This window comes from Ursus americanus, chromosome 3 (assembly GCF_024610735.1).
Source record: "Ursus americanus isolate L20-20 chromosome 3, mUrsAme1.1.p, whole genome shotgun sequence".
In the NCBI taxonomy this organism is placed as follows: Eukaryota; Metazoa; Chordata; class Mammalia; order Carnivora; family Ursidae; genus Ursus; species Ursus americanus.
This window is the reverse complement of record NC_142129.1, coordinates 2,869,225-2,885,919: the sequence shown is the minus strand read 5'-3', so window position 1 is coordinate 2,885,919 and position 16,695 is coordinate 2,869,225. Positions and strand designations below refer to the sequence as shown.

General features: G+C 42.3%; 1 protein-coding gene across 11 annotated transcripts in view; it reads left to right on the top strand.

Annotated features, from left to right (window-relative positions):
* The first annotated feature begins 477 nt into the window (after positions 1 to 477).
* Positions 478 to 16,695, top strand: part of RBM33 (RNA binding motif protein 33) — a 129,566-nt gene continuing 113,348 nt past the window's right edge. For 7 of the 11 annotated variants that reach the window (XM_045792239.2, XM_087860654.1, XM_087860653.1 and 4 more), the window contains exon 1: positions 480 to 740. In XM_045792239.2, the coding sequence (XP_045648195.1) occupies positions 698 to 740 (43 nt within the window). In that variant the 5' untranslated portion in view covers positions 480 to 697. Of the gene's footprint in view, positions 741 to 16,695 lie in introns of all 11 variants that reach the window. The other 4 variants (XM_045792235.2, XM_087860655.1, XM_045792237.2 and 1 more) reach the window with 4 other exon arrangements.

Genomic DNA, 16,695 nt, shown 5'->3' with positions numbered 1-16,695 from the left:
AAGCACCCAAGGCTCCCCAAACCCCGCGTCCTTTCCTTGACGTCACTCACTAGCACCTCGTTTTCTGGCCTTTCTCGCTGCTCAGAAGGGCCAACTCCCACTGACCTCTGCGCCCCGTCGCGCAGCGTGTCCGGGTAGTACCTGCAGCCCGCCTCCAGATACCGCCCCGCCTCTCCGAGCACGCCCTGCCCCGGTCCTGACGGCGCCGCTGACCCGCCCACCGCCCCACGGGCCGCCGGCCGGAAAGCGCGGCGTCAACTGCTGCAAAGCGCCGTACGACAGAACCCGGGACCGGAGTACGGCCGGTAACCGCCCTCGCCGCCGCTGCAAATCCTACAGCTGCAGGAATCCAGCGCGGCGGCTGCCTGCCTGCTCGCCCTCTGCGCTTGCCCTGCGTCTCTGGAGGCGGTCCGGAGCTTCTGCGCCGCGGAGGCGGCCCGCGCCCGCCCTGCCGGTCGCCATCATCCCGGCGTGCACCGCGGCGGCGGGCGGGCCGGCGGCCATGTTGCGATAGTCTGTTGTTTTCTTCCTGCGGAGGAGCCGGGCCGGAGTCGCCGAGACCCCCGGCCGCCCCCGCCCTGTTCCCAGTCTCGGCCCGCCGTCCCCCGTCCCCGCCGCGCGTCCCCGGGCCCCGGCCGGCCGGTGGCCCACCGGCTGGCTTGGCGGGGCGACCCTGAAGGCCGGGCCCGCGAGCACCATGGCGGCCGCCCTGGGAGCGGGCGGAGGAGCCGGCGCCGGAGGTACGTGAGCCGCCCTGCGCTGGGGGACGGGCCGGGGCTCTCTCGGCCCGCGTTGTCCTGCTTCCCCCGTCGGTCGCCTCGCCGCGGTGGCCTGCGAGCCTCGGCGCCGGGGCTGGCGGTCGCGAGCCTGCACGCAGCCGTGGGCCCCTCGGTGCGGCGGCCGGTCCCGGGCGGCAAGGCTGTGGCCTGCCGGGCCGCGGCGAGCCCAGCTTGTGGGAGGGTGGCCTCTGACCAGCATGGGTGGGCTCCGCGCCCGGGGCAGAAACGCGGCTGGGAGAGCCCCATTGTGCAGAAGTGTGGGGCAGTGCGGCGTTTCAGAAACTAGGGGTCATTAGGGGAGAGCCCCAACTCGTGGGTCTACTGCGTGAACTCCTCACTGGTCCAACGAACGTCTCTGAGTGCTTCATCAGCAGTTTACAGAGACGAAACAGGGCAAAAGAGCTTTAGATACTGAATCCGTTTCCTTGGGTGGTTTTCTCTGGTTTCGCAAGCATCAGTGATTTTGACAGGACACCAACAAATTCCAGGTAAAATCAGTGGTGAAATCACATTTTGTTGATTGAAGTGTTTTTTTTTTTTTTAAATCTTAAATATTGAAAACTTCTTGAGAGTGACTTTAATGATTGCTTGAAAGCTCTGGTAAAGGAAGGGAGCCCCTTAGATGGCCAAGTATCATCGACAAGAGCATCTTTCCAGTGTCCACTGTAGAGGTCTTTTTGAGTCATGCTTCCTTATGAATACATTGCAGTCTTCTTGCTCAGAGCTTTGGTCTGAATATTAAAACGTTTGTATGGCAAAATGGAAGAAACCACAGAGACTAAACGCAGATATGTCACTTTGGGCAGTAAGTTTGCTAGGTACCGCCTTTTTGTCAGGCGATTTTTTTGCTTGTTAGAGGTGAGGCTTTCTAGTTGAAGTTTGAAAATGCATGGTGTCCCTTACTTGGTTACTTTCTGGGGTTCAGAATCCGGTGTTTTGTATCATCCTCCTTAAGTGTAGTCTGGGAACTCCTGGGTCAACACTGTTTTCATTAGTAGAGCAAACACGGTGTACGGTGGCGGTTTTCAGAGGCTGTAGGATGTGTGAAGATGTTACACAGATGGCTGCTGGAATGTGTGCTGGCATGTTCTTTCAAGTTACTAGTTTCTCATTTGTAAGACGGTAAATGTCAATCAATACAGTTCATGTAAGTAAAAGAATTTCGGTGCCCTCGATGAATTTGAGTCTAGAAAGTTTGAGAATTGCTGTTTTAGAGGATTAGGTAGGCTTTATCCCTGATGTTTTGGGGTTTGCCTTCCATTTCATCACAGGCACCTGGTTTCCCCTTCTTATACCAAAGCCAAAATCTTCGTGAGTTCTACGTGACCTGGCTCTTAGGGCCTCACCGAAAACCCGAGTATCTCCTGCTGGCTCTAGGAGCACTGTTCCCGCCCTCTTGTGGGGGCTGGCTGCTCATTAGCCAGCCTCAGGCTCCCCAGGAGGCATTCTTATCTAAGGTTTGTCCACCTCCTGGTAGGAGCCTCCCTCCCTCCCTCTTGTTCTGTGGTAGCCTTGTTTCAGAACATTTATCCCAACTTGTAATTTCATTTTGTTATTTAGTACTACTTTTTTTTTTTAAGTCTCTCTTACCCTAGTCTGTAAGCCCTATGAAGACAGGAATGCTGCCTGTTTTACGCCTGTTTTACCTGCCGCTTATTCCAAGTTCCTGGCACATTGTGTATCTTCAGCCAGTAATTTGACAAATGAGTGAATTAAAGTTTGAAATGTTTTCCTTATGAATCCTTTTATACCCTTTTATGTGCATCTGTAAGTTGAACGGTTTTAGCTTTGTGGCCTTTTATGGTACCAAGAGAATCATGTAGTATTCTGCAGTTTGCTTTGTTCACTTAAAAGTAGGTCTTGGGTGTTGTGGGGGGTGCCTGGGTGGTTCAGTCAGTTAAGCATTTGACTTCATGATCTCAGGGTCCTGGGATCGAGCCCTAAGTGTTGCTCCCTGCTCAGCAGGGAGTCTGCTTCTCCCTCTGCTCCGCCCCCTGTGCACGGGCTCGAGCTCTCTCTCTCTTTCAAATAAATAAATAAAATCTTAAAAAAAAAAAAAGTAAGTCGTGGGGAATCTTCCATGTCAGTAGGTGAGAGTTTTACGGATCCACTCCTGATCATTTAATCATTTTTCTATTGATGGGCATTTCAGTTTTCTGCTTTTTAAGCTACTGTGGAAAATTCTGTGCAAAACATCGATAGACACAATTTAGTGTGCTTATGCAGATGTTTCTGGAGGATACATACCTCTAGAAGTGGAAATACTGTGTTGCAAGTTATATACATTTAAAATTTTGATAGCTATTGCAAGTCGTCCTTTAAAAAAAGTTCGTACTGCTTTATCCTCCCCCAGTAGTGTGTGGGAGCACGCCATTTCCCATACCCTTTCTAAGAATCTTTTTAATTTTTGTTCATCTTGGGACAGAAAAATAGCCATAATGTTGTTATGTTTTCCTGATCTCCAGAGAAATTAGGCATCTTTTCATATATTATTTTTCTGTGAATTGCATGTTTATATCATTTCCCTTTTTTTTATGGGGTGGTTGATCTTTGTCATTATTTATATATTTTTTATTCTTTGTATATTTTATCAGGATTATTAGCCCCCTTTTTAAAAAAGATTGTGCTTGTCCTATAAATAACTTTGTTTTAAACTTTTCACCATATGGAAGTTTAAAATTTTTACTCTGAAATATGTCACTTGGTTTTATAAGTTTTTTTTTCTTTCTGTAATGGTGGCTTTATGCCAAGAATTCCTCTATGCTTTTAACATTTTATGCTTCTATGGTGGTTTGTTTTTTTTTTTTTTTTAAGATTTATTTATTTATTTGTTTGAGAGAAAGAGAGCACAAACGGGAGCAGCAGAGGGAGGGGGAGAAGCAGACTCTACTGAGCAGGGATCGATGGGGGGCTCGATCCCAGACCTCCATATCATGACCTGAGCCAAAGGCAGCCACTTAACTGACTGAGCCACCCAGGAGCCCCTGTGCTTTTTTATATTCAGCTTTTATTCCATATGGAGTTTCATTTTGGGTGTTGTGTGCTTTGGGGACCTATAACAGCTCTGATATGATTTATGGAATTCTCCGTCTTTTCTATCTTCATAATATCTTAAGTTTTCATTAACAGTTTTTTAGAATTACTGTTTCGTAGTGTGTGCATATATATGTGGTTATGTACGGGTATATGTTATGTATGTATGATGGCATGTTCTTTTTCAGAAATTTCTTCAATTAGTCCTGCGCATTTTTAAGAAAAAGTACTTCAGAATCATCAGTCATGTTCTATAAAGAATTCTACTGGAATTTTTATTGAGATTGCATTGAGTTTATTTACATAATTTGAATGTTTGATATTTTTACAATATGGGTCCTTTCATCTAGTAACAAGAGTGTTTCTGTCAAGCTTTTCTTTTTGTCAGTCAGTCATCTCTACCAAATGTTTGTTGAGTACCTACTCTGCTGGGCACTAATCTAAGAGGCTGGGGTACATAGCAAATATACTAGAGATCCCTACCCTTAGGAACTTACATTAAGTAAAAAAAAATTTTTTTAAGGACTTACTTATTTCAGAGAGTGCGCCTGTGCTCCAGGGAGGCGGGGAGGGGGAAGCAGACTACCTGCTGAGCATGGAGCCCAGTACAGGTCTCCGTCTCCTGACCCTGAGATCATGACCTGAGCTGAAATCAAGAGCCGATGCCCAACCAGCTGAGCCACCCAGGCTCCCCACTAAAATTTTCTTTAGGTAGTTCTTTCACATTTCTTGTTGGTTTTATTCTTAAATATTTTATATTTGTCATTGTGGATGGCGTAGATTTTTATCTTATTACATTCTCACATTTGTTATTGGTCTATTATAGAAAAGCTTTTTTAAAAATATAATTGAATTATATATAGCTGGTTTTTGGAACATTGTTTTAATAGTCTTCTATTTGATATTGATAACTCTCGTTTCTTTTTGTCTTCTGCTTGTCTCGGAGGCTTTCATTGTCAAGCCTTCCAGTATGATGTTGAAGAATATAGGTGGCAACAGGCATCTCTATCTTGTCATCTTGTTCTGAGTTTTTTTTTTTTTTTTAAGATTTTATTTATTTATTTGACAGAGAGACAGCCAGCAAGAGAGGGAACACAAGCAGGGGGAGTGGGAGGGGAAGAAGCAGGCTCCCAGCGGAGGAGCCTGATGTGGGGCTCGATCCCAGAAGGCCGGGATCACGGCCTGGGTCGAAAGCAGACGCTTAACAACTGAGCCACCCAGGCGCCCCTTTTCTGAGTTTTAACTTGTTCTTTTGATGTTTTGCCATTAAATATGGTGTTTACTGTAGATTTCTGATAGTTATTGTTTTTTGGCAAAGAAAATTGTTTTTTGAGTTGGGTTTTTAATTTTATCAGATGCTTTTTCTGCATCTGTTGAGGTGATCTATGAGACCCCTTCTTTAATCTCTTAATGTATTATATTGATAGATTTCTTGTGCTGAACCAACCTTGCATTCTTGGTCTCAAAACCTTCTGCATGCTTTGTTCTTTTAAATATATTGTTGGGTTTCATTTTAGGATTTATCAATGATCATAGGAAAGATTGGATTATAGTTTTCTTCTTTCGTATTTGTACATGTGTACTATCCTGGTTTTTTTTTTTTTTTTTTAATGAAATGCTGGCTTCCTAGAACGAGTTGTGAAGTTTTCTGGGACAGTATAAAAATCTCTGTCAAATTTAAGTTGGAAGAACTGCAAAGCCATTGATTGGGTCTGGTAGCTCTTTATTTTTCAGTTTCTTCTACCATTATTGGCCTATTTAGCTTTTTAGAAATCTCTGGATCTTTTTTTTTTTAAGTTTATTTATTTGTTTAATCTCTACACCCAAAATAGGGCTTGAACTCATGACTTCGAGATCAAGAGATGCATGCTCTTCTGACTGAGCCAGCCAGGCGCCCCTCAGTTGGTCAGTTTTGATAAATTTTTCTGGAAAAACAATTCTTTATATATATATATATTTTAAAGATTTTATTTATTTGACAGTGATAGAGACAGCCGGTGAGAGAGGGAACACAGCAGGGGGAGTGGGAGAGGAAGAAGCAGGCTCCCAGCAGAGGAGCCCGATGTGGGGCTCATTCCAGGACCCCAGGATCACGCCCTGAGTTGAAGGCAGATGCTTAACGACTGAGCCACCCAGGCGCCCCTATGTTTATATTTTTGAATTAATGTAGGGTTCGATACTACCATTTCTAGTTTGTTAAAGGTAAATTTTTTGAGGCTCATGGGTGTGTGAACAAATTCTTTATTCTTATACTTGATGGATGATTTGGTTGGGCCCAGAATTCTAGACTTGAATTCCTTTTCCTTAGATTTTTGGTTGCTGTGTTTTCTGGCTTCTACTTCTGTTGAAAAGTCTGATGGCATTCTGATTCCTTTGTACATAACCATTTCCTCTCCCTGGAGGATTTTAACAATTCTTCATCAGTGTTCCAAAATTTCATTAGTGTAGGTCTTTTTATTGTGCTTTGCATTTGGTGGACGCTTTAGTGTGGAAATGTGCATTTTCAGTTCTGGGAAATTGTATTTTTTTCCTTTCATCTCTTCTGTTCACACCTTCTGAAACTCTTATTGGTTTCCGTTGCTTCAGTTACGTACAAAACATAAGAATAATGAGACATCTCGTTAAGATGCTTTTGGGAAGATAGGCACTTTGGTAGTTCGTCGAGGGAAGTAAAAGAATATGTCACTGATGAAGGCTGGAGAAGCACAGGGCTGCTCTGGGGCCTCAGACACGCCCTCGGCTGCTCCTTCAGGCACTGTGCTCCAAGGATGCTCCGAGGTTACCACTCCTTCAGTAGGAGGGATTTTGTTCCTCTTGGGCCACATGCTGTTTAGCTTTAGCTGTTTTAGTTATGGCTAAATGTGTCTGCTGTTCTGGATCTTTTGATATTTTTCTCTTTTTTGAAAGAAGGTGGGACTCTAACACTTACATGTTAATACCACTTTAAAAATGTTAACAATTAAATCAATTAAGAAAAGACAGTGTAATTCAGAGAGTATGCGTCTTGTACACCGCCAGATTGCAGCCTATACTTAGCGATTTTGCCCGCGTGATTTAGTAGGTGCCATGAATAAGTGATCTTCCTAGCTAAACATCAACGAAGTCATAGTTGCTCTATAATATTTTATATAGGAAATCAGAGGGTATATTACTACAGGGGCTTCCTAAATAAATTTAAGAGTGCTGTACTTGGTGTTGGGTAGACGTGAGTTTAAAACTGGTTTTGTTGTTTCCTAACTTTGGTTAGTTTTGTTTTTCACATCTGTAAAGGGAAAACTCGCAGTTGGATTAAAGGAGAAAACCGATAGCTTGTTGAAGTAAAATGAAGCCTCTGTTAAGCTCTTCAGTAGTGCTGGGATTATTTCAGTTTATCAGTCTGTGTTTCAGGCAGAACAGAAGCCATGCTATGCATTTCAGGTATGAAGCTATTTTAATACAGGAATTAGAGGCTTACACAATCCTTAGAAAGGTGGAGGTACAGCGGTCAGGAAAACGTTCTCGGATAATCTCAGCTCAGGAGTTTGCCTGGAAGCCCTGTGACCCTGAAGACTCTGGGAAAGCTTGGGGGCCTTCTTGGTCTGCGGCGCTGCAGGTGTTGACTTTTGACCCTGCCGATTCTCAAGAAGTCACCACCGACTCTCCCGGCTCTCGCAAGCCCAGGTGCAGCAACGCGGTTTTCCGGAGCTCCTCCCCCCTTCCCGACGGCCTCCTGTCCTGTGTGTGTGTCTTGCCTCTGCCACCTGAGGATAACTGTAATGATACTTGGGACTCAAACCTCCTGCGAGTGCCTTGCCTCGCCCCATACAGCCTAACTCAGAACCCCACAAAGAAAGGCTCTGAGAAGCGTATTCCTGCATTTCCACTGCACCCTTGCGGCGAGTATGGTGACCACAGTCAGCACAAGTGTTTCCTATGTCTGTGGAAGGCAAAAGAGGGATTGGTGGGTGGACTTTCTCCTTTTCTTTGACGTTTCTTCCCTAAATTTCACCTATTTAGCAGCTGATCTTCACCAGTTTAGAAGGTTTCACTTATTTATTTTTATTTTTATTTTTGAAGGTTTCACTTTTTTAAAAGAGGGTCTAGATTCTTGGGAAAAGAAATGGGGTGTCATTTCCTCTGATTCTAAGTCATGATGGGACCATCTCGTTGGCTGAGCTAAGACCACTTGTCCTCTTCCAGGCTGCCCAGGTTGATAGAGAATCAAGGACCTACCTTTTATAGTTTCCATATTGGGAGGCAGAGCCCTGTCTTCTGTTAGGACTCACTGTGATTGATATCCAAACACAGGAAGGAGAAATTCAGTAGTAAGACAGGCAAAAATGGTCAATGTGCACTACAATTCATAAACAAAATACAAAGTTCATTTTAGGGAGAACCTCTCCAGGGGCCCATATACGTGAGAGATTACTTATTATTTACTATTTTGGGTGTGGGGCAGAGGGAAAGGGAGAGAGAGGAATCTCAAGCAGGTTCTACATCCAGCACATGAGCCCAATGTGGGGTCTGATCCCACAACCCTGAGATCATGGCCAAAATCGAGAGTCCAAAGCCTAATAGACTGAGCCACCCAGGCGCCCCAGGTGAGAGATTGTTAAAAGAATGACTGCAAATTATTTTCCGAACAACATGGTATAGGGGCTCTATGTGAATATTTTGCTTGGTTACTCAATTTGGTAGTTTTACTCTGTAGGGCTAATATGCTCACTTTCAAAGGTCTCGAACATTATCCTGATTGTTTTTTCTAGTTATAGTTTAAAGGGTCTAGATTTACTTGCCTATAAAATACGGAATTTTGACTGTTAGTGATTCAGAATGTGAGCATATTATTCACGAGAGTGATGTTGAGGCAAAAAGAAGGTTGAGAACTTTGAACTAGAGCAAAGATTGGCAAACTTTATGTCTAAAGGGCCAAATAGTAAATATTTTAGGCTTTGCAGATCACATGGGTTCTGTTGCAATTACTGTTTTGCCCTTGTAGGTTGAAAGCAGCTGTGAACAATATGTAATTGAATTGGCATACAGTGTTCCAATAAAAGCTTACTTACATAAACAAGTAGTAGCCAAATTTGGGCAGAAATGGGTGGCAGACCCTACTTGGCCTGTGGACTGTAATTTGCTGGCCCTTGGACTACGCAACTGACAAGAACCCTACTCAAGCTAATGTTCTGTATTGTTTCTAATCCAAGTTTGGGTTCTTGGAAAAGAGGAAATAGTGAGAATGCTAAGAGAGTTGGATTAGTTATAGACATCTGGTTGCTGTGTAATTGAAAGGTGTAAAAATTCCAGTAGATCCTTGTAATCTTGCTCTAAGGAGAGGTGCTCCCTTATGGAAATAGAATGAATGTCTAGCACCACGTTTGGCCTTCCAGGGAGAGTCCGTGGGCAGGGGCATGGACCACGCTTGTCCTGCGAAAGCTCATCTTCCCCCTGGTCTTCAGGGGTGCATTGTTCTTGCTTCAGCCGGCCTGTGTGGACACCTTTTGTTCTCTTGGTTCTGCTCAGTGTGGCAGATATAAACTGCAACTTTACAAAAAGGATTTATCCGTGTTCTAAAGGTGAACAGAAGGGAAATGACTGTAGGAAATGTAAGAATAATAAGAATGGGCCCAGAGTTCTTGTCTTAGTGTATTTCCTAGGATTTCGTGTCATGGTCCTTTCCATCTGCATTTTTATATTCCGTATTCCAGGGGGAAGAAAATAAGCTTGCTTTCTGCTTCGTTACATGTGGTCTTTGTCCAGGCACAGGTTCACCCACATTGAGAGTCATTCTTACTTCCTTTTGGAAGTTCTAGTTGTTTTCTGCTCCCACTGTTGCTGTAGCTGTATCTCACTGCACTACTTAAATTTTTTTTTTTTTTATTTCTTTGGTGTCAGGAGATGAGATTGCTTTCTTCAGAAAAAGCCTTTTCAGCCACAAACTTTTTCCCCGAAGCTTGCAGGGATTTACACTTGGACTGGGATTCCCAGCAGTTTTCCCTTTGGGACCTCACTGCTAGTAATTTTCCTTCCTTTGCTTCACCCTCATGTTTGATCACTTTTACCTTGCACACAGACATCTACACGTTATGGCTTGCTCCTGCATTGAAAGAAAAAACAAATACCTTTTCTCTGTCAAACGGTTGCCTTCAAGCATCTGTTCCATGTTCGTACATCGTGGCCAAAGCTGCCTGAGAGGGCATGTAACCTGTGTAAAGCAATACTGTCTGGGTCCCTCTCACTTCCTGTTGACCTGTGTGCCGGAGAAATCATTCAGTAAAAGAATCTGTGAAAGAATAGCAGGACAAATCTATTAACTTCACAGCTGGAATTAGCATTTAACATTTGGTCACAGTGGCATGTTTGTTTTTTAAATGAAGGCCAGTATTACAGATAAGGTCCCCATTATGCTTTGCATGATCGCCTAACTCTTCTCCAGAGTCTCTCACAGTCAAGAATTTGGTGTGTTTCCAATATATATTTCTGTTATGTGTTAACATCAAGATGTTAAATTAAGAAATACATCTGGGTATATGTATTCGTAACCAATACATAGTATTTATTTTATGCCAGGAAGGTTAGTCTGTGGGTACGTCATTTCGTATTTTTCCAGTGTGCCTTTGGTTTTGACTTGTCGAGTGAGGAAAAAGAGATAAAGACGTGTAGATTTTTGCCAGATACTGTCAAACACAGTTTCGTGTAGGGTTTTTGCCATTTTGCACTTAACCACTAGTCAGAGCGAATGCCTGTGTCCCCACACTCTCATCAACAGTATACAGTCCGATGTTTTGAGTATTTATCGGAAGTAGGAAATTATTCATAGTTTACTTTAAAATATCTCTTATTAAAAAAAGACCTATTGTGGGAAAAATTTCAACTTAAAAATAATTGCACCGTTCCTGTATGTCCATCATCTGGTTATACCAATATGAAATCATGGCCAGTCATATTTCATCTATATTCCACCTTCTTACTCCTGCCCCCATGAAACACTAACTCTCCATTCCTCTCCCCCTGTCCCCTGGTACCCACCAGATTACTTTCTGTAGTGGTGATTTCTACTCTTGGGACCTTGTATAAGAGCAGTCATTCATCATTTGTCTTTTTGTGAATGGCTTATTTCACGTAGCATAGTGTTGTCAAGGTTCATGCATGTTGTAGCAGGTGTCAGAATTTCCAAGACTAAATACTATCCCATTGCATGGCTAGACCACATTTTATTTATCCATTTATGCATTGGTGGGCACTTGGGTTGCTTCCACCTTTTGGTTATTGTGAATAATGCTGCCATGAACATGGGTGTATAAATACCTCTTCAAACCTGTGTTTTCAGTTCTTTTGTAAGTATACCCAGAAGTGGCATTGCCACTTGGATTTAGGGCCCGTCCTAATCCAGTATGACCTCCTCTTAACAATATCTGTAATGATCCTATTTCTAAATAAGGTTGCATTGTGAGGTTCTGGTGAATAGGTTCCCTGGCACAGGGCTCCTAAAACCCTTTGAGCTTATTGTCGTTTGTGTGCTAATGAATGATTCACTGTTTGGGAGGGTCACCTATATAGTTTCAGGATGGGGGCCAGTTGCCTGAAAAACCAACCACATGTTTAAAGGGTTAGAATTTTCAGCCTCAACCTCATTTCCTAGGACGTAGGAGATGGGCTGGAGATTGAGTTCTGTCATCTTTGGTCAGTGGTTAAGGCATGCTTATCTAATGAGACCTCCATAAAAATCCCTCAGTGAAGGGATTTGGGATAGCTTCCCACATTCCTGTGTTGGGAGGGTGGCATACCCTTACCATGGGGACAGAGGCTTTTGCCCTTGGACTCTTCCTAGCTTCATCCTGCTTATATCTGGCTCTTCATTTTTATCCTTTATAATAAACTGTCAGAGTATCATGTTTTCCTGGGTTCTGTGAGGGGTTCTGCAAGTTGTTCGAGTTAATTATTTAACCTGGGGGAAGGGTGATTGTGGGAACTCCTGAACTTGTAGTTGGCCAATAGAAGTGTGGGTAGCCAGGGCACCCCATTTGCAGCTGACCATCTAAAGTGGAGCAGTGTCGTGAGACTGAGCCCTTAACCTCTTTGTTAACTTTGGATTATGAGGGTCAGAATGGAATGGAATTGTTAAGATCTGCCTAGGGTCTGAAAATCAGAGACTGTTCAGTCCTGTACAGTCAGCAAGTCAGACTTGCTTTTAGTATTACAAAAGGTGCCTGGTGTGTAATAAGACCCATGCAACATTTTAAAAACCAAACTCATTACCTTCTACCCATCCCCAACCCCAAAATAAACCAGCACATTTATCATTCAATTCATATCCCTCTAATATTTTGGATTCAGAATACTGATGTTTTCTTTGACTTCTCTTTTGTCCTTGTCATTTAGTTGGCATGACTTGGAGTTTCTAAATGGACAGATTCCGGGGCACCTAGGTGGCTTAGTCGGTTGAGGATCCGACGTGATTTCGGCCCAGGGTTGTGGGATTGAGCCCAGAGTTGGGTTCCACGCTCAGTGGGGAGTCTGCTTGAGTTTCTCTCTCTCCCTCTGCCCCTCCCCCTGCTCATGCTTCTCTCTCTGCCTCTCTAAAATAAATAAATGAATCTTAAAAAAAAATAGATTCTGATTTATCCATTGTCTTATTTACCCATCTATTCTTTACTGTGATGTTAGCCAGGATTTTTTTTTTTTATTACTTGGTTTGTAGTACGTTGTTGTTCAGACCATTGTTTATCTGTTATCAGTTCAGTCATTGCTGCTTTTTGCTGCTAGATAATTTTTCTAAACTGCAGTCATGTTGCGTGTTAAGTGTGGATTTCTCACACTGATTCTTCAGCAGTGCCCCAAATCTACCTTTTCAGCATTTATTTTTCATGTTGCTTCTCTCCATGAATGGCTGTTTCAAACCAGCAAACTATTCACGGTCTTCTGGGCTTAAACAGCACTTTTCACCCTCTCTGCTGTCTTCCCTGTATGCCCATCTGCTTGTCATAAATCTAGTCATTGCTCATCCTTCATCTCTGTTACTGTAAAACCAAACTTCACTTTCCCCAACTCCTGTCATGCTGTATGCATTTTTGTGCGGGGGGGCGGGGGTGGTGCCTGGAAATTAACCTCAAAGTATCTCCTGGGTTGAATAAATTTTTACTTGAATTTCAGATATTCCATTGATTTTTACTTCAGTGGCCTTTTTTTTTTTTTTTTTTAAGATACATATTTAAGTAGGCTGCATGCCCAGCATCGAGCCCAGCGCAGGGCTTGAACTCCTGACCCTAAGATCAAGGCCTGAGCTGAGATCAGGAGTCCTACGCTTAACTGAGGTACCCAGGCACAGCTTCAGTGGCTTTTTCTGCTGATAAATTTAAATGGTATGAAATTTCATACTTCATTAAAAACATCTAAAAACATCGTACCATCTTGTTTAAAGTTTGCACGTTGTATGTTCAAATGTGTGCATAGATAAACACTTAGAATGATGTTCATTTGGTGTTATGATTGTTATTTTTCTTTCTTTCTTTTTTTTTTTTTTTTTGAGAGAGAGCTCTAGCCGTGGATGGGGGAGAGAGAGGGAGAATCTTAAAATAGGCTCCATGCCTACAGCAGAGGCCGATGTGGGGTTTGATCTGACCTTGAGATCATGATCTGAGCAGAAGTCAGGAGTTGGATGCTTAACCAGCTGACCCACCCAGGTGCCCTTTTATTTCTGATCAGAGAAATTTGGGGTGATTTCAGTACCTTTGTACCTTTTAGGTATTGCAAGAAGGTTTTATGATTGTATATTACTTTAGTAAGTACATTGCTGTTATTCTAAGAAAGAAAATAGGTTCTGTAAAAATGTAAGGAAAAGTACAGAAGACAATCTGTAATTAATTCCATACAGAAAGATAACTGCCATTTGTGGTCTTGCTTATATCCTTCCAGACACACATACACGTATATGTCTTACACATAAAGTGGTGCATTATACTGCATGATACAGTGCAGTGTTTTCCCCCATTTTATATTATTGTGGACATTTTTCCATGTCAGAAAATATAGCAATACTAGTGATAGTTCTTATTGCTGCCTAGTATACAATTGCAAGACTGTATTTTAATTTTACCTCTCTGCTCTGTAGTTTTTTTTGTTGGGTATTTGCTCCATTTCCACTTTTCCCCTGTTGATAAAATATGCTTTGGTGAGCATCCTTGTCCATACAACAGCTTTCAAAGTCTTAGAGACACCCCAAGACTATTTCAGAGTGTCTGTGAGGGCTATTTTCCTAAGAGTGCTGAGATCCGATGTGCCTTTTTTATTGTGCTTTCATTCGCACCAATGTTGCAAAAGTAATGGTGAGTCATTTTGTTGCCTTAGCATAATCAGGGCAGTGACCACAAACTTAGAAGTCAGGCCACATAGAAAAAAAACAAAACAGCAGTTTGTTTAGGAAGATCCTTGATGAAGCAGTAAAGTTATTAATTTTATTAAATCTTGACCCTGAGGTACATTTAAAAAAAAATGATATTGTTTGGGGCACCTGGGTGACTCAGTTGATTAAGTGTCCAACTCTTGATTTCAGCTCAGGTCATGATCTCAGGGTTGTGAGATCCAGCTGTGCTTCTTGGGCTCCACGCTGGATGTGGAGCCTGCTTAAGATTCTCTCTCTCTCCTCTGCCCCTCCCCACCTCCCTCCCTCTTTAAAAAAAAAAAAAGGTTTGTGACAAAATGGGAAGTATGCATAAGGTGTTTCTGTCACTACCACCTGGGGCTTCTAGGGAAAGTACTTTTCTGATTGAGTTGAGAGCTGAATTTGCTGTTTGTTGTTTTGTTTTTTTCGTAGAACACCAGTCTTACTTGAAAAGACAACTGACAAAACTAGAATTATTCAGACTTTAGTAGTTGGCAGATGTTTTCTTGCAAATGAAGTGAGCCTGTCTATTCAAGGGAACAACTGACAGTATTGATTGCCAGTGAGAAAATCCAAGCTTTCGAGCAAAAATTAGAATTTTGAAAAAGTTGTATTTGCTGTGGTGAACTTGAAAATGTCCCAATACTTGAAGACTTTTCTGATGAGATTGGTGGTTCTATTAACAAATGTAATTTTTGATATTGAATAATGAAAGGTGTCCACATTTGAAAGCACAGCATAACTCAGTGAACCAGTATTTTCAAGACGTTATACAATCATTCATGTTATAAGATACATTAACAGTGCAAGACATACCAGTGCATTTGAACAGGTGAGATGAGAGTATGAAATGTTCATTGATAAGGCTTCAGATTCTGCATTGCAAATAGCCTTTGAGAAACCACCACTTGTCGAGTGTTGGCATAGTATCAAGAATATCTGAAATTATCTGAAAACACTTAATACTCTTTTACAGAGTCACATATATTTGAAGTTGGATCTCTTTCATGCACTTCAGTCAGAACAGTATATTGCAGGAGATTGAATGCAGAAGCAGATGTGAAAATCAAGCTGTCCTCTATAAAGACAGATGTTAAAAGAGTTTTGCAAAACAAAAATCCTTTTTTTAAAATACAGTTTTCATTAAGAAATGTTACGTTAACATGTAATGGGTTTATTGTTTCTTTTACATCAATTTGTGAATAAAATATTTTTTAAATGCCTTGGTTTTAATTTCTAATACAGTAAATATTGAAAGAGACAACCCATGTACATTTTGTTTTTAAATTAAAAAAATTTGAATATAATCAACAAAATATTACGTTTCAAGGTTACAGCAGTGATTTGACGACTGTGTACCTGTGCCTCTGTACCTTCTGGGTGCTCACAAGTTTAGCTCCCGTCTGTCACCGTACGGGGCTATTACAGTGTCCTTGATTATATATATATATTTTTTAAAGATTTTATTTATTTATTTGACAGAGATAGAGACAGCCACAGCGAGAGAGGGAACACAAGGAGGGGGAGTGGGAGAGGAAGAAGCAGGCTCATACCGGAGGAGCCTGATGTGGGGCTCGATCCCATAATGCCGGGATCATGCCCTGAGCCGAAGGCAGACGCTTAACCGCTGTGCCACCCAGGCGCCCCAGTGTCCTTGGTTATATTGGCAGTGCTTCCCAGGTACATTTTAATGCGTTTTACAATGACCATTCTCTTTAAAATTGTAATCAGCCTGGTTAGCACCTCCTACTGCCCTCTTCCTTGTTTTCCATATATATATATTTATTCATGGGGTTTTGGTTTGTCTCTACCTGTTAGACTCTAACCTATATGTGGTGGAAATTTTTATCTTGTGCACCCCTGTATGTCAGGTGTTTAGAACAATGCCAGGCATACATTAGGTGCTCAAATAATTGTTGAATGAAGGATGTGGGTTTCACGACCTCAGTTGTGTTCATAGTTTCTTCTCACCTTGCACTAATCCTTGTTTTGGAATGATTTCATAGCTAATTATCTTGGACATTTTATGGGGGTCTCTCCTTTGGAGAAGTATTTAACTGTTTTTTCTTCTAATTTTGACTTTTGTGGTTTTAACTGCAAGAAGTACTTATATAGCAAGATGACAGTTAAAATTCCTTGTGGAGTATCTTCTCTGATGGATTGTGGTGGACTGGGGGCAGGGATTCCCAACTCTAGCTGTTGTCACACTTGGAAGCTTTAAAAAACAAAAAATAGAGCCCACTGAATCAGAATCAGGGTGGGGCTAGGGATCGTATAATTTTTAACAAGGTTTCTAGGTGATTGTTACCTCGGCATAAGGGTTTTCTGTCCTCAGTAGAATTAGGTGTTGTAATTAGCAGTGTCTGCCAAGGGTGATTGTGACCATTAATACCTTCACTGTGAACTGATGTGAAAAAAGCCACAAACAAGCCATTCTGGTTATAAAATGTTGGGACTTTGTTCTTCTTGTTGTAGCTGCGGAATGCTGTTTTCATGAAGTGTGTAATTCAGGGGAGGAAGGAA